This window comes from Eublepharis macularius, chromosome 12, assembly GCF_028583425.1.
Source record: "Eublepharis macularius isolate TG4126 chromosome 12, MPM_Emac_v1.0, whole genome shotgun sequence".
Taxonomy (NCBI): Eukaryota; Metazoa; Chordata; class Lepidosauria; order Squamata; family Eublepharidae; genus Eublepharis; species Eublepharis macularius.
In genome coordinates this window covers 20,977,905-21,000,428 of record NC_072801.1, presented here as the reverse complement: position 1 = coordinate 21,000,428, position 22,524 = coordinate 20,977,905, and the positions used below count along the sequence as shown (strand labels likewise).

The window sequence follows — 22,524 nt, the reverse complement described above, 5'->3', positions numbered from 1 at the left end:
TACATTAGAAGTCAAAATAAAATCACAAATAGTGACACACTGTATGCTATTCCTAACAATAAAAAAATAATAATTATATCTCTAACAAAAAACGTAAGAAGAAATAACAAATTAAAAAATCTACAGGAAATCTCAGTGCAGAGAGATCGTGCTTAGCATATAGCATGTCCTGGCATAAGCCAAAGAATCAACGGAAACATGATCAGGAAAAATTAGCACCTGAGAAGGTAGCAAATCTGGAGCTATACAGACTGGTAGTTGTACTTGGCATAAGGTAACTTGAATACATGATGCTGCCCACGACGTTTTTTCAGCTGGAATATGGTGGAACGGAGTTCCGGAACCTCTTGAAAATGGTCACATGCAGGGCTTTTTTTCTGGGAAAAGAGGTGGTGGAACTCAAGACCGCACAATGACGTCACTTTGGGTCAGCTGGAACAAGGGGGGAATTTTTTAAAGTTTAAATTGCCCACAGCGAAAATGGTCACATGGCTGGTGGCCCCACCCCCAGACCTCCAGACAGAGGGGAGTTTATATTGCCCTCCGCGCCACTCGGCAGCACGGAGGGCAATCTAAACTCTCCTCTGTCTGGAGATCAGGGGGCAGGGCCACTGGCCATGTGACCATTTTTAAGAGGTGCCGGAACTCCGTTCTACCGCGTTCCCGCTGAAAAAAAGCCCTGGTCATATGGCTGTGGCCCCGTCCCCTGATCTCCAGACAGAGGGGAGTTTAGATTGCCCTCCGCGCCACTTGGTGCCGCGGAGGGCAATCTAAACTCCCCTCTGTCTGGAGATCAGGGGGCGGGGCCACCAGCCATGTGACCATTTTCTCCGAGGGCAACCCACTGAGTTCCACCACCTCTTTCCCAGAAAAAAAGCCCTGATGCTGCCTTAGTCCATTAGTCCACTTAGCTCAGCATGTTTTTCAAAATTTATACTTATTCAAATTACATATTAAATGCATGCAGGACTTCAGCCTATTCAGATAGGATGTAGCTCTCCAGGGTCTCCAGCAAAGAATGGTCTTTCCTAATACCTGTTTCCTGAGATATGTTACCAGGAGGTCCTGGAGAGTGAACTTGGGAGTGGGACCTTCTGCATACAAACCAATCACTTCTACAGAGCCATGGCCTTCCCCATAATATTTAAGTATGTGGAAATCCCTGCTTTTCCAGGAAGAGATGCCTGCTTAGCTAGGCAGCCAGTGCCATTTTTTTTTCTATTGACGCAAGCACAAATGAAGAACACTCCCACCTGCAGAGTGCTTCTTCCTGCAGTTCTCCAGGATACCAGGAATGAGTCCTTTCTGACAATGGGAGGAAGAGTCCTCACAAGGGGACTTTTGTTACCAAATGATGGGAAAATCCAGTCCTATAGACCAATTCATGCTATGCAGATGGATTCCTCTGCAGATTCATTGTTTCTTCTAGAGGCTAGAGCCCAGGACACAAACTGGGTAAAAGCTTAAAAGTGGGGATTGCCTGGACGGGATGCTGTCTGGGAAGAACCCTCTGAATTCTTCCACGGAACTCAAAAACGATAAGGCCAGATGTGAATGAAACATTTCTCTCAGTTCTGAAGAAACTCCACTTCAAAAAGGGACACACACACACCCAAGTTGATATTCCCCAAAGGGGAAACCCAAAAATTCCAGGCGAGGGGTGGAATGAACAAGTACATTTTCTTCAGAATTAAAGAGCAGCAGCGTGAAAAGAGGGAAAAGAATTGGATTAGGGTGCTAAGCAAGGGAGGGCTGAATCCCTTCACCCCTCTCTGCACCGTTTCAGTCGATAGCAACTTCAGGAGGAGCAAGGATGGGTGAAAAAAATCTAATAAGGATGCTTTTTAAAAAGAACCTTCCCTCCATGGCTAACAGTAACTCGGGGTGATGTGGGGGAACAATTTCCACCATTGAAATGGTGTGGGAGGAAAACTGGTTTCAAGCACACGCACCCGTTTCCAGTGTCTCAGGCCCAAGCTCAATGCCAAACCCCCCTCTCATCTCCTCCCCTGCCCCCAGACATGACGTTTGGACTAAATCCATGGAGACAGGGTTTGTGGGAAAACCCACGCGACCTCCTCGGCAATCTGCACTGCTGTTTACCAAAATAATTACAACATCCTAATAACGATAACGATCTCTTGATGATCCACAGATGTCTACAAACGGAAGCCTGGCCATGGCACTTAAAGCCCTCTGTTTCTATTCTGACGACACAGGCGTCTTTTACGACAAAAGATTGGTAGAGGACATTTCAATATATGTAAAGCTACACTCGCCTTGCTCTTCACCAAGTTCCTATCATCCTTACCTAGATGGCCCAGGCTAGTCCAATCTCATAAGCTCTAAGAAGCTGAGCAGGGCAGGCCTTGGTTAGTACTTGGACGGGAGAACACCGAGGAAGACCTGAGATGTTATGCAGAGGCAAGCAACAGCAAACTTTCTTCTGTTGCTCTCTTGCCTTGAACATCTTAATGGATTGCCATCAGTCAACTGCGACTTGACTGCAAAAAAAGAAGTTCCTATTCCTATAACTCCCTCCTCTGAAGAAGAACATCAGCGCTTCCTTGCCATGCTACCGGGTTTGACAGGTAGGAGCAGAGATTCAAATGTGTCCTTGAAACTAATCATGCTGAAATTAGTAAGCTTCTGTTAAAGATAATTAAAACTCCAAGAGGAATTGAACAAGTATTTCCACAGGCATGCAGACTCCTTCCCTATGTACTAATAAGGAAGCCCTCTGTAAAGTTTCCATAATGTTTTCTTTACTCGACACAAACACACTCCTTAAGGATTGTTTCACACATTACATTTTTAGGTGTACATCAGAGCTGCAAACTGTGGACTGTGACAGACACACGTTTGCCAAACACAGAGAGCACACAAAGCGAAAAGGAAACACAGGAAAGACCTCTGGGCAGCCAGCACCTTCCAGGACAAATCATTGGACGCTGTCCATCACAGGGCTATGTTAGAGTTGCTAAATTCTCATTCCCCTCCTCCTACTTCTACCCATCTCTTCTTTCTTGCAGGCAGCTCAGAGATACCTGGGAAAATGACCCGAGTGCCAAAAGGATAGAGGGATCCTATAATTATCACTCTTTGTGTAATAGAGGCAGAAGATTCTCAGAGCAAGATGAAAGGAAGAAGAACCAAAGAGGAACTCCCTCCTGCCCATCCCTGAAACTCCCTGGCTGGCAAAGGTAGGAAAATGAGAGGGCAGAATGGACTGGATGGTAGATTTCTGCTTTGAAGGTTCCTTTGCTTAAAAAGTCCATGCAAACAGAAAAGTAGCATGGCCAGAAACATTGTTCTTAACCCCCCCCCCCCTCATTTTGCTTGCTGTGCTCATTTCCAGTTTGCAAGGAATTGTTGTTCCTTTTTTAAAAAAAATATGGGGAGCATTCCATAGTATATGCTTCCCCACCCCAGCAGTCTGAAATGGTGTGATCCATGTCATTGCCACCGGAGGGGCATCTCATTCCTCTACTTCTACTTCACCCCAGCGAGCAGTGTAAAAAACTGCTCCCCTTCCCATGTCAGCTTTTCTACCATGGGAAATGTGGAATTTATTCAGCTAGTCCAAGCCTCAAGCTGCTAGACCCCAATAAGGAATTTACCTCTCCAGCTTTATTCTACCACACACTGGAGGTGGGGTAGAATAAAGCTGGGGAGGTAGTTTTATACTCTAAGCAGCTCAAGACCTGAGGCAGCCAGGTAAATTCTTCTTTTGTGTTCTTTTTAAAAATATTTAAGATGTTTTATTGGTTTTAAAGGTATTTGTATTTTATATTATTGTATTAACTGGAATCTGCCCTGAGCCTGCTGATGTGGGGAGGGCAGAATACAAATCGAATAAAATAGACAGACAGACAAAATTCCACATTCCCTGTGGTAGAAAAACTGGTACCTGGGGGGCTCCTTTTAGCACATAAAAAGTGTAAGTAATGCATGTTCATACACACTCTGGCTTCCCCTCACCTCTGCCACCTCCCTCTGCCCATTTTCTAAGCTGGGACCGATCTTCTTGCATTATCAAACACCATGCACATAGATGGTATAGTTCATAACAACTAAGAATGGACTTCTGGAGTGGGAAGGAATGGGGGGGGGTATGCTGGCACAAGAGGAAAGCAGACAGGCATGCACCAGAGCAGAACGGGGTACTCTGGCAGAGAAGGGGGCACCCAGTTCCCTGTCCAGGCACAAGTATCATTTAGGCAGCGTCCTCTTCCCTCCCTCCCCTCCATTCATGGTCCAACGCAATTCAATTTCAGGAGTGGCTTATGGGCTGGCTCCCCCACCCTTACGTGCACACAGTGGCTAACTGGTGCCCCCCACCCAAATCTGAACTAGTATTCATGGATGGGGCCCTTTAATTAAATTAACTGGATTTAATTCCCTAAAACTAGCTTGAGTAAGATGGTCAAGCATCATGAGATGGTCAGCAATTTGGAGCAGATAACGCAGATCATCGATAAGTTAGGTAACTCTTATGGAAACTATAAGTAATAGTCAGAGAGGATAGTCAGTCAAAGTGGCACAGTGGCCAGACTGTTACCTTCGACTGGACTTGGATAACGGAGACCTTCAAACCCCTTCCTTAGCTGTGCTCAACTTATCTCACAGGGGTTGTGGAGAGCATAAAGCCCAGGGGGAGCCCATATCCATTAACTTCTTCTCCTTATTTTTATTTAAATAAAAATAAATTTGGCAGCATAGGTAAAAGCAGGGGGGGGGTTCCGGGAAAAGAGGTGGTGGAACTCAGTGGGTTGCCCTCGAAGAAAATGGTCACATGGCTGGTGGCCCCGCCCCCTGATCTCCAGACAGAGGGGAGTTTAGATTGCCCTCCGAGCCGGAGGACAATCTAAACTCCCCTCTGTCTGGAGATCAGGGGGCGGGGCCACCAGCCATGTGACCATTTTCAAGAGGTTCCGGAACTCTGTTCACCCGCGTTCCAGCTGAAAAAAAGCCCTGGGTAAAAGCAAGCTGATATGGAGTGCAGGTAAGAAAGCCAACAAAGCAGCACATCTGCTGCTTTGAACTCCCCCCACTTCCAACTACCGGTAAGAAAGTTACTTTCACTTCTGCAGATGAAATCTGAAGATTCGGCCCCAATGGCTAAATCAATGTAGCACCTTTGACATTTTCTTAATTTTAAAAATAACATTTTTGACATCTAAAGACTAAATTGTAATGGGTCTTTGATGCAACTGACCATTTCAAGGAAATAATCCAGGATCTTAGACTGATCATACACCGCTGCTAAGAACAACAGATTTCGGTTCTTTTCATCAATGACCCCAAGATCAAGCTTTTGGTTTCTGACAAGATAATCCAAGACATCTGCATATCCAAACTGAACACTCTGAAGAGCTCTGAGAAGGGAAGAGAGGGAAAGCAAAATACATTAACAATTAAAGCTGGTGGAGTACAAAGGCAAACACTATTGATTATTTGTGTTTGCTACAGACTGATGGGCTAGTGGTTATGTCCCAACAGCCAGAACCCAAAGATCATGCAGTTAATATCAAGCATGTAAAAAGCTTTCAACTTGTGCTTGCCAAAGAACACAGCCTCTCCCCACTCCCTTCTTTTGTAAAGGTGTACTGACAGCCAGGGCTTTTTTTCTGGGAAAAGAGGTGGTAGAACTCAGTGGTGGAACTCAGGACCGCACAATGACGTCACTTTGGGTCAGCTGGAAGAAGGGAGGAGTTTTTTAAAGTTTAAATCGCCCTCTGCAAAAATGGTCATATGGCCAGTGGCCCCAGCCCCTCGTATCCAGACAGAGGGGAGTTTAGATTGCCCTCTGTGCCGCTTGGCCACCGGCCATGTGACCATTTTCAAGAGGTGCCGGAACTCTGTTCCACCGCGTTCCAGCTGAAAAAAAGCCCTGCTGAGAGCAGTTTGTGACATGGCTGTCCAAAGTCCCAGGGAAATCATTCAGCAACTCTGCTGCAGACCTAGGTGAGGTCAGCACCTGCACAGGAGAGTTCCTAGAAATCCCCCATTAGCTGATTTACAGTCCATTGAAGTCAATGCACTTAGAACAGTGTACTCTGCTTAGGATGGCTAAGTTCCATGATGGAAGGAGGGTGAGATATAAAGATATAGAAATAAAAAATTAGATCACAAAGTGAAAGCCATAACAGGGTGTGCACCAGCTCAGGGATAAACCCAAAACTTCTCTCTGGATAGAGACTGAAGAAATATTCCAGCCCTTCAAGCCAAAAAAGCCTCTACTCCATTGGTCCAAAGTCACACAAGTTCTACCAGTTTTCAGTAGTGTTGATGCTAGCTACATTTTTAAGACATATTTTTCTTAGCATTATAGAAATGGGAAAGAAGGACAGCATGAGACCAAAACAAAAAAAGGACAATAAATGAGGAAAGAAACTTTTAAGTGTCACCAAAACTTGCATATTTGATAGAAAGTGATCTAACCAACCCTGGTTAACACCTTAATATAGATATAGGAACGTGTGCTTGTTTTTAGGGCTGTGGGGGGGGGAGCCAAATGATAAATGCATGCATGTCCTTCAGGAGCATACTCCAAATCTGGTAGGGCTTCAATTCATTCATTTATTAAGAAAACTTCCATGCAGCCTCCCCAGGGAACCTGGCCCAAAGTGGCTTCTTCTTGCAAAATGAAAAGCAACTAAGGATACCAGTCCATCTACATCAGCAGTGTGACTCTATTTGTTAGACTTCATAGCTGACATGGTTCCTCAACCTTTGTCCAGCTATAGTCACTGGATAGGTTGGTAACATACCTTCCACAGTGGCTGCCTTCAGAGAAAACTGTGGGTTATGAGAATGGGCAATAGAAAGCATTAGGCTCATGTGCCCCCCCCATCTCACCACTAGGCATGCACAACTCAGAGATATCTTGGATTCAGACATCATGTCACACTGTGGGCCAAACTACAAGTGACGAATGACACAGGTTGGGCACTTGTCAGCTTCCTTCAAGTTTTGATGGGAAATGTAGGCAGCTTGGCAGAATGTTGGACAAGTGACAGTTGAAAAGTCCATTGGACAGCAGTCGGAGAGCCAAGCTGCAAGACCAAGACGCCTACATTCCACCTTGGGCTTCAGCAATAATAGAAATAGACAGAGCAGCAATGACTACAAATCTCAGCTATGCCTACTTCAGAGAAAGGCCCAGTGGAACATACCTTTTCTCCCTACACTGCAGCTCTTTTTAAAAAATAATTCCAACACGCTATTAGCAAAGAATAGCATCATTTTCATTTCCTTTTCCAATTGACAAAGAATACAAAGCCAATTGAATCCAACAACCTACTTCGGAAGAGTGTTATTTAAAGTTCTGCTTGACAACAGGTAGAATTGAGGCTTTCAAAGGGACTGGAGCACAACGGCCTCCTTCATTTTAAATTGAACTATTGATGAAAAAAGCAGCTTCAGAATAAATTATAGCTTCACTATTATAGACTCGAATTGTAAACAGCCATTTGCCTAGTCTCCTGTGGCGAGTATGAACAACCTCCCAGCGACCAAGCAAGACAGCTTTTCTAAGTTAGAAGAGATTTTGTTCTTTTTTCCATGCCACCAATGTTTCCCAAACTACTAATGTGTGGAACTGCTGGTAGGATAGATGACCCAAAACACTTGCAGTCTAGAAGTGTTTTTATGGACTTCTCCGCTTGTGGAGTCTTTCCAAGGCTGTTACGCATGAGAGTGAAATGTTCTAACTGTGATTCTACCAAGCAGGCCTTCAACTCAGAGGCAGGGTACATGCTTGCCGTGCAAAGCATTCTAGGTTCAAAGTGCAAGGATCTCAGCAAACAGAGGTTGAGAAAGTCCATTCTCTTCTTGAAAACTTGGAGAGCTGTTGTCTGCCAGCATAGACAGAGGGCATTAGTATGAGCCGACTTCATACAGTCAACAAAACAAAAGCCACCCTTTTTCCGCTTAACATGACACACTCGTCACAGCTCTGATATGTGCACTGACTGCTTCCCTGTGCAGGGGAATCCTGTGCACACACAACAGAGAATCCCTATGGGTACATGGGACATTCCTCATCACAGCAGTAAGCTTCCCCCAGCATAGGAGTTCGGATTCTTTCTATTAACCTGGTACTGTTTCACTTTTTTTCCAGTAAAAGCATCAATTCCTTGCTCCCAATGGGAAACATGATGCAAGCTTACGTGAGGGAGAATATGCCCGGATATATACAGCACCCCTGGCAAAACAGTCTTGAGGCTTTTACAGATGACCAACCACTGATGCTTTGGGGGAAAGCTATCTGGTCAATAGCCTGGAATTAAATCTAACCAGTAGTTGGAAGCAAGAATGTCGAGCAGTACTGGCATCTTGGTATACTCGTCCCTTGAAATTTCCCAAACCAAGACAAATTTTATATGAGAAGAAACACTATAGAAACAAGCTGTTTTTGCAACTATTTGTGAATCTTCACATGGGAATAAATCAAAAGGAAAACGCTAGTTTGGATTTTATGCCTATCCAATTTGAGTTGTGACTGGTTACAAGGAAGATGAGATTTAAGATCACTAGAGGAACCTTGGTGTATTGAAGGCGAATAGCTTTACTACAGCATAAAGCTTGGGGCAATGTTTGGCTTCAACATATGCAGGTTATAACAAGTGAAATGCTTTACTCAGAAGCATATGCTACAATATGAAAGGGGGCTCATTCTCAAGTAAAGACACATTAATTGGATTTTACCCATAGATCTTGCTGCTCCTTTGGAAGGGTGGTATACACAATGGTACAATGTGGCTAACGCCCCTTATTAATTGTCAGAAGAAAGGCATTCCGCACTCAGGCAAACAACCACAGGACAGACCTGCAGACCATCCAATCTGATCTTTATCCAATTTTGGCAGCTGGCACATTGCTGCATGTCTGAATTGTCACGTGACCTATCACAGACATGCAAACACAGCTTTCACAATTCTGCAAGCAATGCCAACAGGAAGCTTCCCCAAGACAAAATAATTCACATTGAAAATCACCCTCCCCACTCCCCACATTGGCGATATCGTTCCCAGAGAGTTCGTCAAATGACAAACTGATAGTACAGTCCTGAGATTATTTTAATCCCTCAGAAGAATGTCCAAGAGAAACATTTTAATACATCTGAAAAACAAGACAGGAAAAAAAACAAGCTGCTCAAGGTTTGCAACACAGAGTTTTTTTATTTTTCCTTCGAAACACAAGTTCATATGACCATTAAGAGGCATTTTGTGTTCAAGTGTTAAACCATCACAACGAATGTTTTGCCTTCGTATGGACACACAAAACCAATTGTCATTACAATGGTGAAAACGTTTTGTTTTTTTTTTTAATTCAACATATTTGAAAGATGGCCTTAGGCTCCTGAAAAAGTCTACCAGAAAAAAAGAAAAACCCCACATTGGGATTCAAACATTGACCGCTAACTCCCTCCTGTGGCTTAACTGAGTAATTCCAACACCAGTTTCAACAAATGCACACATTTGTACTAAACAAATACATTTTTCTTCTATTTTTTAAAAAAAGCTCCAGCTTGTTACAGAAATGCTTGCATCTTTCCCAGCAGGTGCCATGTCAGATCTTAAAAATTTAGTTCACAAGTATCAGGCATTAATTCCCTTTTCTTTTTAAACCAGTTGAGTGCGGGCATGACATCCACAGAGGCAAGTTCAACAGATTCCTGTTGTCCCCTAACAGAAGAGGCAACAGATACACAATTTAGGTAGTGCAAAGGTATGCTGCAGGGAGTGAGAAGTCCATGAGCATATCCTATGTCCCCATCCAGACAGAGGGACGTATGGCAACATGGAAGTCGCCAATAGGCGTACTGTTCTTTTCAATGACACCATGCGCATGTGCCCGTGCATATGGGGTGGGAGGAGAACACTGTATGATTTATTCACAAACAGGTTCAGTATCCTCTCTTAACTGGAGTGAGCCCATTAAAATGTTAGTGTTTTAAAAAAGCAGATGCCTTCTACACACAGTTATTGAAAACAAGAACTATAGCCTGGGTTCAATTAATTTTATGGGGACTTCTGTACAAGTACCACTGAACTGAGCAAAGGGGTGTCTGAAGAGTGATATCTTACAGAGGTACAGAATATTGAAACGGTCCTCTGCACTTTCTCCTTGCTCTATGAAGCAAAGTCTCTGCACCATAGACATTTCAGCCCCTTGGAGCTTTTGCCATGATTTCAAAAGCACTACCACTGCACACCGTTATTTAAAAATGAAGAAAGTCCCTTATGTAAAGCTTTGCGTGTTCTGAGAAAAAAAAAAGAAACTAAAAACAAGGTAAAACACATAAGAGCTTCATCATTATTACACTGTGGTTTTTGGCATTACATATAAAACTTAGTACAGGCACATATTCAGAGTTCAAGGTTACATAAAATCATTGTCTGGCTTTAAAGTTGATGGTCATTGTCCACGAAGAACTTCACTCCTGTGCAAGTTCTGTTGAGACTTACAGAGCCCGGCAGATCAGGCCCAATGCCTTCAGTTAAAGCAATACAACTCTGGTATCAGTTCTATTAAACACAAATAGGCAGTAAAATAAGTCTACTGAAGGTTATTTCTCTCTCTCTCGGGATGCAAGTTCTCTTACCTTTCTTTAACTACATCACAGGATTGCTTTTCAGGAGCGGAAACAGAACTCTCGACATGTTGCTCGGAAGAGATCTGGGTACTGACCAATGCCTTATAGAACTGAATTTTAAAAGCATGACATTGTTTAGTCAATCTTATGACTTTACATGAATTGTCAATAATTTTTTTAAAAAACTTTTTTAAAACCAGAGACCATGAAAACAGCATCCTAGTGATCATACAGTAGATCTCAGTCAGACTAAGGGTGCACAATCTGGGTCCAGGGAAAAAGCTGGATTTTTGCCGATTTGGCAAAATCCTGCTTTCCCGGATTATTAGAGAATCCCAGATTCAATCCAGGTACTTGGATTGACCCCCCAAATAAATCCAGGTTAATTCAGTAGGAATAGCTTGACTGTTTCCCTTATCTTCTCAGAAAGAAACAGCATTTCCCTCCAAAAAAAAGGGGAGAGGGAGGAAGAGGCAGGGAGGAGGGGGAGCAAGGCAGGGAGGGAGTAGTGAGTGGCCAATCCTTGCAGGTGTTCTCCTTCTCTGGCCAATGGCAGTCTCTGAGGAGAGAACCTTTTCCAAATTGCCCTGCAAGGAGTTTAAAAAAACAAACAGGCTTGCCTCAGAGCAAGTGCGAGTGCCTGCAGAGAGAGAAAGGTGAACTTGGGTTTCCCAAAATTGTCCCTCACTCTCACCTTAGGATCCATCTCATAACAACTATGTTTGCTTGCCATTTGCCTTGTGCTTGTAGCTGGGCACTTGCTTGGTTCTGATCTACGGTGTTCTCCCACTTGCTCTGGGTTCTACCTGGCTGCTTTGAATGACACTGGTTCTGTTGGGCTAAGTTGCGACAGTGTCCCTTGCTTCAGTTTGGTTTGGGTAGAATGAACGTGATTCTCTGATTTTATGTTAGTCCCCTTGCTTCACTTTGGTTCTGGGGGATTCCAATGCCTTGCTTCACTTTGGTTCTGTTGGGCTTTCTCAAAGATGAGCTTGCATTTGGGAGTGTGCTATGGCCATGGCAGCCTTGCGCCCTGGTGTATTTGTGCCCAAGAACCAGACTGGAAACTTTCCCATAATAGGGAACAACGGTGAGTAAGCTGGGCAGCTTGTTCAGGGGCACTTGGGTTTGGGAGGGGCTTTAATTTGGTTCTGTCGGGCTTCCCCTGGATTGAGCTTGCTTTGGAAGTAGTGCTCCTGGCCACTGGCATTCATGCCCTGAGAACCAGCTTGGAAACATTCGCATCATAAGAAAGTGGCTCCAGGCAGCTTGTTCGGGAACACTCGGGTAGTTGGGGGGTTGGGGGGTTTGGTTTTGCTGGGCATTCTGTGTGTGGAGCTTGCATTTGGGTGTGTGCCTCTGCCATGGCAGCTTTGCCCAGTATGTTTCTCCAGTGGGAGTCAGCTGCTTTGACTTTTTCTCCATAGGAAACAATGGAGTGGCAAGAGGTGCCTTGTTCAGGGACTCACAGAACTGGACCCTAGAATCCACTCTTCCTGAAACTTGGGGGGGGGTGTTTAGAGGACAATCAGGAGTAGGCTGGTGGCATTTGCTTGACAAATGCCACTCCCAGCCTCCTGGATAGCCCCCAGATAGTTTTTCCCATAGGGAATAACAGCCAAATAAACTCAAGATTTCTTTGAACTGTCCAAGCCAGATCAGGGAATCTTTCCTGAACTTTGAGGATCCTGGATTTTTTTGGGATCCCCAAATCCCAGATCTGAATTTCCTGATTTTCTTTTTTTGGTGCACACCCCTAATCCAAAGTAGTATATCAAAGTTATTTTGCTACAGTATAATAAGCCCTCAAGGACTTGTATGCAGATGAAACAATCCACAAACCCTCCAGCTACACCCAGTCCTTGTTTTGAGAAGAATGGAGCGCACTTAAGTGCAGAGAGACTATTTTATGGATCTCAGATGCCAGCATTAAAGGAGATTTAGTAAAAACGTCTTTCCTATAACTGCCTTGACCCTACAGGAGTAAAATCCTTTCCTTCAGATGTTTAAGTCCTCGTCCTGGAATGGTCGCTGCTCAATAAAGACTGGTAAGCTGATACTCTAGTGTTTTTAGATAATTTCATATTCAGCAGGCCCATTTTTTGATGTATACTAAGTCTCCTGACCTTCAAAAGCACCACAGAGACGCTCTGACAATTAAATTCTAATAGTGCAAGAAAACTTAATGAAGTAGATTTGCTTGCAAATATAAAGTGCAGAAATGCAAGAGATGTTTACAGTCCAGCCCACAACTCAATTAAGATGAAGCTCCTCTATCTTCTTCATTACAGATTGCAATCCGTACTCTGAAAGTAAGATTCATTAGACTACATGGGACTTTTGAACATCAATTTGAGCACAGGGGCACTAGCCTGCTAGAAGTCAAAATAAGATTACAAGCTTGTGCTCACTTACCTGAAATGCCCCCCTGAACACACTGAGAGATCCTTCCAAGTAAACACATGTGGGACCTATGATTAATGTTCAGCTTAAAAGAGTTGTGGATCGTGCTGTTCATAATTTTACTAAATCAACCTTCCTCTCAGTTTCTGCTGGAATGTATCAATTCCCTTTCAGGTTTGTAATCATCATATGCAAGGCAAAAAATACACAGTTTACATTAACACTCACAAGCATTAAATTCATTCATTAAGACACATTTTTAGAAAATTTAGAAAATTACACACAGTTAACAAGCTTTGTCTTGTATACAAAGAGCTATTTTAGAATGACTTTATTTTTTCTCTAAGAAGTCCCTGCTGACATGCACAACACTTGCCCTTCCAACAACAGGCTCCAAGTGCCACATCAAACTGATTTTGAAAACTCTTTGAGTTTCAAAAACAGGTTGTCGCATGGCCTGAGTGGGGAGAACGCCATTCAAGGAACTCAAGTCCCTTTAGACACAAGGAACCTCACAGTTCTTTGCATGCTGACCATGAGCAATAATCCCTTAGCAAATGACTATTACGGCAGTTCTAACAGCTATATACAAGTATGCATCTTTTACTGTAAGATCCATCTCTAGCTCTGGAAGTTTGAGAAAAATCACCTTTGTAGTTCAATCCCCTGCTCTTGACCACATGATATTCTTCTGTAGTACCTACATCTCTTGTTATGTTTGTAAAAAGTCATTGCCACAATTCCTTTGAAAACAAACTGTGCAGCTTATATATGTGTTTGAGCATATCACAGTCTGAGACAGGCTACTGGTTCTCCTGCACCAAAACCTCCTTACAGTGCCTCTGCTCTCATGGAATCCCTGGTTCATTACACACCTGGACGAAAGCATCCGAAAGGGTAAGAGCCACAGTGGTCTCGAGTGAAGTCAATAGATACGTACCCCAAATAAGAATAAGTAGTTTGAGATCTCTTTAATGGAGAAACTGTTTCAAAATAGCTAAAAAATAATATATAGTATTTAAAACAGTAAGCATAGTTAACTGACTGTACAATCCTAAATAGACTCCCGTCCTTCAAAACCTTCAATGGACTTTAAAGGGTGTTATGTCTGTTTAGGACCGCATTCCATGATAGCCTGTTTAGTATTTGGGGTGCAAGCCCTAAAACATTTAACTACCATAGCTAAGCCGCACTCAATATGATCAGTGGATTGTGATGTCACATTCAGAAGCAGCTGAATTATGCAGACATGCAAGTACAATACGCACAGTTACAAATTAAAAGCAGTAGGAGCCAGCCAAAGGCTGAAAGCAGGAGAAACGAACCAGTCACCAAATCCATTTTTTAGCAAGGGACTGACAGAGCCACAACGAAAGGTGTTTTAGCCTGCACCAGTGTTAACCCTAGCCGATGTCAACAGATGCACCCCTAACTCAGAATCTGAAGCAGGCTTCAGACAATCCTCTCTTATCCTGGGTGCCACAAAAGAACACTGGACCCAGGAATTGCATCCAAGAATGGTTCAAGTTCAAAGGGAAAGTGATTCCAGCTGCGGAGGGGACAGAGCACACGATTTTATAACCCTTTCCCTATTTTGAAAGCACTCTTAAAGGATAGCAGTACTTGGCTCCGGGAATATTATCAGGTGAATCCATCCCATTTTTATCCTGTCCTTCCCAGATGTTCAGGGTGGCTGGTTATCCATGACTCTCTCCTCCTCTGTTCTGCCTGCACAACAACCCTGTGAGGTAGGTTTGGTGGGGAGGGAAAGCGATTAGCTCAAATTTATCCAACAAGTTTCACAGCTGAGTAGGGAATCTGAACTTAGATCGCCCAGGTCCTAGTCTGCCACTCAAACCACTATACCACACTGGTTTTAAAGTTAAAAACCAGTTCTGAAAGAAAAGCATGCCTGAACTACCTAAAACAAGTTTCACTGCTGCCCTCTGGAGATGTCCATATCTCTTTCCACAGGTGTATTACTTGCTTCTGATTAAGAGACATCCATTTGCAATATGAACCAGATATAGATTCATTCGACAAAAGGTAATGTGAGTTCATACACATCGTTTTCCAAAAGACTCCCATTGATTTTCAGTAACTATTGTACTGGGGAAGAGGAGCTTCATCTTCTTAAAACTGACAGTACTGGCACTGGGAAAAGACAAACTCTATTTGGTATAACAACAAAAATCCTTCTAATGCAAATAGCTACACTTCCCTTCCTTGACTCCCTAAAATTTTGCAGCAAGAACTACACCGCTGTAACAGATTTTGCTCACAGCACCAATCACAAGTTAGTAAGACCACTAGATAACGTTTTATAGCAGTGCAAAAATGTCAACTCTTGTCCATCTAAAAGCGCAACAGCTTCCTCACAGTTAATCTTCACAACTTGCTCCTTCAGGTGTCTGCTACATTGCAAGCCCTGATTTTGCAAGCTAACAACCAAGAAGCTCAGAGTACAATTTTTTTAAAAAAACAACAACAGAAAGTGTGCAGATAAAGTTGTTTTTTAAAAACTTTGAAAAAAGAGATGCCCCCTTCACCCAAGAATCACATGCAAAACTCTCATCTGAAGGTTGTTCTCAATTAGGTCGTATTCTTGTATGACCAGCAGCCCTCTTACACAATTCTGCACTCTCATCGTTAACACAGCACTGTAGCAAGACTGTAGATTTGGCCTGATTCAGCTCTCATCACCTTTAGTTAAAAGATCTAAATAACAACCCTGGGGAAAATCTCTGCCTAAGACCTAGGAATTCTGCTACCAGTCAGAACAGGCTGCATGAACTGTAGGTCTACATTAAAATGAGATAGTTCCGTTTATATCCTAACCCAAGAAATGCAAGGTTGGAACTGTTCCTAAGGATGACTAGTGAGAGAGGGCGCCCATCTTTTTCTCCTAGTGCTTAAAAAAAAAGCAGAAATCGTCAGGCACAGCCTACTCATAGCTGTCATAGCTTAATGTGGGGGTACGGCTGGGAGAAAACAGGGCAACTGAGCACTTCACTCTAAATGCTTAATCCCAAGTATGTCTCAGGAATGTCAAGTGAAGCACACGAGCATACATTAGTGCCCTAGATCTCCATCACTGAATCAGGCCTGCAGAGAAGCCACAACAGAATCAGGAGAAGTGCCAATTCTTATGCAGACTTCTGGAAAAGGCCATGGGAAAGTGAAATTTTATCTGCAAGGATCTAAGCAGCTCTTCAAAGAGACTCACATGAGTGTGTGCTAGGGATCAAAAGTACCTTTTGCTCTGCTGTTATTACAGCGGGTAATCTTCCAATACCCTGCAAAGGGCAGACCACTTTGAACACAAACACCATACAACACCAGCTGAGGGGCCGCTTCAACGTGTCATAGTTTAAAGGGCACTTCTGAAACTCTTTGCACATATGCCTAAAAATGTAACATAAGCTCAAAGCAAATACATGCTTTCAAGCATGCATGTGATAGAGGTGCAAAAAGCCAAGAATGACATTTCCTTGCCATGCATACATTCAAGAGAAAGCAAATGTGTGAAGCAAGTCACAGTAGAGTTCAACCAAAGAAATATATGGGACCAGAGAAATGTAACAGGATGGGAGCCCTTAATGCTGTTTTCAGCTAGCTCTGCAAACCATGTTTAAACCAGGGCTGCCACCTAATTAAAAAAAGTTACTACAAGTAAACAGATTTTAATCAATGAAATCTGCATAAATGTGCATATAATCAAAGGAGCTTGAAAGGAAAACCACATACATGATTTAGATACATGTATATATAACTCACAGCAAGTGCTACCTTAAAAGAGGCATTCCCTCCTCCGGAGAGCAGAGGAAGAATGCCTTTTCTAAGATGGTGATCACTACCTATTGTTCAAGCATTTGCCCTGAAAATAGAACTTTTTCTTCCCCAAAGAAAAGAAAAAAAAATCTGCTACCTGACAGTTTGGGGGCACTTCGGTAATTAGCCTGTTTCCTCTACTAAACATCAGAGCTCTACATCTTACTATTCAATGACCTCAAAACTGTCACATCTTCTCCACTGAAAAGTCCTTATGACAGCTCACTCCAGTTGCAACTCCCAAGGATCCCTTCAGACGCCACAGTGAACCAATGTGTCCAAGGACCCGCAGGTTGTTGTTGGCACTGTGCACACACCTTGCTCCTTCTTCCTTGCAGAGAGTGTGATATAGCAAATTATGGCCAAGAATTAACTCCGGCTCCCTACCAACTCTGGAACCATAGAAATGCCAAGAAGGTGAACAGGTTAACCTGAATTCCAGTTCGTAGGGGTAAAAAAAACCCCTCCAGCCTAACCTACTCACCTGCAATCCTATAATCATCAGCCACCACCAGAGTTAGTTTCTCAAGCTTCTCCACACAGAAGGGGAGCACTCACCCCCAGCAATAGCACAGATCTGTGCACATCAACCGAACAGGTTACAAGCAACACATGTAATGGGCATAACAACTTTAGCTGCCCAGGTAAGTGTACTAAAATACCTACTGAAATTTTCTTGCACGGTACCCGTTGTGCCTTAATGTACTTTATAGAGTATATGCCAAACACTGAGCAGAAGCACATCAGAACTATTGCGGCTTTACCTTCACTATTGCATGCCAGAGATTTGCAAGAACAAATGCTCGTATAACTAGCAACCACTGGGCTATCTGCAGGTTCTTGGACGCGTACTGTATACTCGAAAGCATTTTCTTATATCCAGGAGTTTGATCCAAAGCCATGAAGTTTAAGTAGTCAAGGAAAACACATGAACTCTGGCTGCTGACAAGTTCTGTTGGGTATTCACTCAGCGCTGAAGCCAGGATGGCATTAAAATCGAAAGGCTGAAGCTCCTTGGAGTCCGATCCCTGAAGAAGCGCAAGGCGAAGTTCGTTCTTGATAATACCCATTTCCAGTTCCAACAACTGCTGCTTCTGATTTTGCTGGAGCTCCGACAGCCAAAAGTGTGCAAACTGAACAAAGTTATCCCCGCAGCAGCTCCAGGTGCCCAAGTCCCTGATTAAACTATGCGCTTTCCTCAGCCAGTCTGCTGCCAGAGTGTGATCAAGGCAACAAAAAACCTTCTCCAATGCATCTGGTTCCGGGGGGGAAAGCAGGCCCAGAAATTTCTTGGTGTGCCTGGCCCCTGAATCACTGGGACAAGGTGCCATTTTTCTGGCAATGTGAGGCAGCGGCACAGCTCTAAAGACAGCACAGTTCCTGATCTTCAGAGAAAACAACTCTTGCTGTAAATTCCCATTTTCCTCCTCAGTATTGTTCATTAACGAATGGATCGATGGAAGATGAAGAATCTCATCCTGCTGACTGAGAGCACTTCTGCATACCTGTCCAGCTCCTAAGTCATTTTCCTTTCCCAGGTTCATGCAAGAGATTTGTGAGGTTTGCTTCTCCTGAAAGCTCTGCATTGTGTAGAACTGCAGGGGCTGCTGGAATGCCTTTGAAGAGCAGCATAGGTCATGAATCAGTGGATTTCAATATGGACCTAAAACAGAAACACAAGACAGTTACAACACTCTTTCTTGACAGAGCAGCGGAGGGGGGAGCAGGTTGTATCGTCATTTATTTTCATGCAGATTTTCACTGCCTAAAACAAGGATTTCCAAAGGAAAATGCAAAGCACCTGTGACGGACAGGTCCTGTTCCATCTCTCACTGCGTGTAACCAAGAAGAGCTGACAGAATGCTGGGGGGAGCCTGACAGCTAGCAGTTGAAGAGGGTGGAAAACAGAGAGGGGAGACTGAGTCTGGGAGTGAAGGAGAATGAGTTGAAAGCTGACTGGAAGAAACTTCGTTTGTAACAGAGGACTGGAAGGATGAGGAGAGTTTGGGATCATGAATTCAAGGACTGAGAAATGATCATATATCCATGTGCCTAGAGCACTCCAATGTTTAAAGTTTTAAAATTCCCTTGTATTCGTTCCTGCTAAACTGAAGTTAATTGACTCAGCAAAAAAGACAACAAACATATAAATCAGTCAAGCCTTGGCCAGCCTCTATGTCTACCTATAAAAAAGGTGACAATGTGAAAGGAGAAGAAGTAATATTTAGTTCACTACCCCAATAACTCAAGGAAATATCCGAATGAGGGACAGTTGCCAGGGGAACTAGGCAGCCCTGTCTGGTAGTGTCTCAGAGAAAGAAAGCAGAGACCGGCTGTTTAAAAAGGTCAGGTGTCTTGTTAAAATAAATACAGACAAGACAGGTGGCAAACCTTCCTAACACACCTGAGCCTCTAAACCGAGTCAGTATCCTGAGGAGCAGCATTACAGAAAAGGGAGTCACAGGCATTTTCCTTCTCTATAAACTAAAAACTTTTTAAAAAATGGAGCAGAGTGGTTTTAAAATCATGGCGCTCCTTGATTAAAATTAGCCCTCCCACCCTCGATTAATCAATTACAGCTTCTGTTGGTTAATCTACCAACTAAGCAGAGGTTGTAGCCCTAATTATCATGTCTTATGTCACTCAGCATTTAAAGAGATTTGAAAGCCACACTCTTAACGTATTTGATCTTCACAGCTCAATAAAACAAGACACTTATTCCACTTACACAGAGGCCCCGGCTGACTTTGTGCACCTCCAGCCTCACAACGAATTTCTAAAGTGCTTCACTGTCCCCATTTTAGAGGCAGTAAATACAGAAGTTTAAGATTCTTGAAAGATTTACTTTAATAGCATGCATCCTTCTGTTCTTGCACACACCATCTGTCCTGTTACAAACCATTTGGAGAAAACCCACTTTTCTGCCGTTGCTAAGAGATAAAAAGCATCAGTCATCAGCCAACAAATCAGACGCCAGAACACTTATTACATAAACAATACTTGATGTCAACCAATAGGATGCCAATGTGCAAATTATGAAGTCATCATCACAACTTATTCTTGAGTGTTATTATCTTTCAGAGTACACCTCAGAGCAATCTCAAAGGTTTGGATTTTGCGGAGGCAAGAGCATAGCACCTGGAGTAACCTTCTTCGTGGAGAGTGTGAGTGAAAGATCCTTTCAAGGCCTGGTTCATACACGCAAGAGAATGAAGTGGTATAATGGAATGCACCATTTTATTATTAGATGTCCTCTTCATTAAAAAGCTCCATGCTAGCAGAAAACTAGCACAGCAAGGAGAAATGTTCCTTGCTTTGTTGATTTCCTATTAGTTTTTTCCAATACATGAGAGAGATTTTCAAAAGTGAGATCCTCCACAATTCTCTGCCTACACAATTTCCCCACAGTTCCCTGCCACATCATTGCCCTGCATCTGTAAACAAGGCACTAATGCAAAAGAAACCACCTTTAAAGGTCAACAGGAGTTCCTGAAGTAATTAGCATGGTTCAAATGAAAAGCAAGCCACAGTTTACTGCTATATGAAATAAACCGACAGCTTCCTTGAGCCTGCAGCCACCTAATTAAAAGCATCCAGCATCAAAGCATCATTTGTGGAAAAACCACTGACTCTCCAGAATCTGTTCAAAGCAGCCCTTAAGAACATAACAGTAAAACCCACTTAAGATAAAACATGTAACCATTAAAGTTATCCCACTTCAGACAAACTAAAAACAAAAGAAACAAAATCCATCATCAGTCTTTCAAAACAGCAACCAGTAAAACCAGAAATACAAAAGCTGTCAGCCTGGGCTAAAAGCCAGTCATGTAGGCGGTCAGGCATGCTTCAAGTATGTCACCACCATGGAACCACTGAACTATGACTTGTGCATTTTCTGTAAATCAGAATTTACAGAAGGATTCTAAGGGGCGGGAGGGGAGGGGTGGCTAGGAACACAGAAGCAAGAAGTTCCAACAGGGATAGCAGCATTGGACTACAACAACCAAAAAATAAAGCCTCAGCATCACGCCAAGGACCCATGTAGTTCAACATCCCCTTTCCCATAATGGCCAGGCCTATGCCTCCAGGAAGTCCATAAAGTAAGGCATGAAGAAAACAGCTCCTCCACCTGTTGCTGTCACCCCAAGCAACTGCTATTCAGAGACCTCTTAGCATATAAGTTTCATTTATTCTGAACAACAGCCACAGATGGAACCACACTCAGTGAATGGACCTAATTCTCCTTTAAAGTCACCTATTCTAGTCAAGTCTGGGATGATATTTTCAGAATCCTCACCAATGATTATTTATGGACCTACTGCCTGCGACTCCCTGCTAACATCCCAGACACCCCCAGGTTTCTACAAGCAGACACAACACTCGAAGGTGTTGTAGGGCAACAAGATGCAGCCTCCACTGCTTTTCTTCTACCACTTAAGAACGCAGGATCCCTGTTCTCCGGTGCTGACCAGCTTGTTTCATCCTCTCTTCCTGTGCAATTCCTGAGGGCACAAGTACTCTCATCAGTTCTTACCTCGATCAGAACTACAAACAACTAGGAGTGAGCGAAGTAATTTGCAGAAGGGGACGGAGTGTTGTTCTCAAGCGTGAGCCTCATCTGCAAGGCAGTCTAGGATCGCCCAAGCGCAGGCAAACCGCCCCACCCTCTGAAACGGCACCGCCACAGGGGGACCCTGAAGTCCACCTGGTACGGCCCAGGTCTCCATGGGCCGCGCACACTATGACGTGTTGCAGTACAGACAAGCCATTTAGCGAAGCTCCGATACAAGCAGACCCTCCCCCTCCCAAGTGGTACAGCCCCAGCAGACCCTCCCCACTCTGAAGTGGTACAGCCCAGACAAACCTCCCCCACATCCCAAGCGGTACAGCCCAGACCCAAGCGGGCCGCCTGAGGAAAAGGCAGGGCCGGCGAGCGCCCCCCTCCCCGCAAAGATCACCTGCAGCCGGACGTTGAGCATCATAGAGGCGACGATATACAAGTAAGGGAAGTTGATACGGAGTTTCCAAGCCAAGTCAAAGAAGATGAGGAGGGTGCGAGTCAGGCCCTTGCAGAAGACGCCGTAGGAGCGGGCGGCCGCCGACTGGGAGAGCCTGGCAGCCAGGGCGGACAGCAGCACCGCCGCCATATACGACCCTGCCGAGCCAGGCCTCATAGGCGCCGCCCCCTCCCCTCAGATCCCTTCCGAAGGCCCGGATGTCAAGGAAGGCGGCCCAACCTCCCTCCGCTCAAGCTAGATCCGGGCAATCGGACCGCGCGGCGACGTCGCCGCAGCGCTGTTACGTCACGAGGCACTCTTCCGGCGGCTGTTCCTCCTGGCGGGTGCCGCCCAGGCCTTTTTCTCCTCCTGAGAGAGGCTAGAGCGACCCGCGCTTGCTATTGGCCTCTTGCGTTCCAAACCACAAAAGAACGGACCTTCGCCTCGAACGCAAGGTAGACAGGGATTTTTCACCATAAAGGTGCAGAGGGATAGAGCGCCACCGACCCCTGAGAGACGAGCCGGAGAAGTCCCGCAGCTAACCTTCCGGTTAAAAAGCGGGTGCCTCTGCCAGACGCCGGTTGGCGTCGCTCTGCCCTTTGGGCTTTTTCACGAAGGAACCATTTCGTGTTTTGCGCTGGGAAACTGGAGCGGACGCTTGAGTCCCGGTTTTAGACGGGATGCGCTGGC

The 22,524-nt window shown here is 44.2% G+C and overlaps 1 protein-coding gene across 2 annotated transcripts; it reads right to left on the bottom strand.

The window, feature by feature from the left end:
- Nucleotides 1-9,174: 9,174 nt before the first annotated feature.
- Nucleotides 9,175-21,986, bottom strand: LOC129338908 (small integral membrane protein 10-like protein 2A). 2 transcript variants are annotated; one of them, XM_054993458.1, is made up of 3 exons: nt 21,796-21,884; nt 17,602-18,500; nt 9,175-10,713 (listed from the first exon to the last, which is right to left on the bottom strand). In XM_054993458.1, exons 2-3 carry the CDS (start codon nt 18,421-18,423, stop codon nt 10,609-10,611), a joined length of 927 nt encoding a protein of 308 aa, XP_054849433.1. In that variant the 5' UTR covers nt 18,424-18,500; nt 21,796-21,884; the 3' UTR covers nt 9,175-10,608. The 2 variants fall into 2 exon arrangements, with proteins under 2 accessions (XP_054849433.1, XP_054849434.1); XM_054993459.1 differs by lacking the exon at nt 9,175-10,713 and having other exon boundaries at nt 18,359-18,500; nt 21,796-21,986.
- Nucleotides 21,987-22,524: the final 538 nt, after the last annotated feature.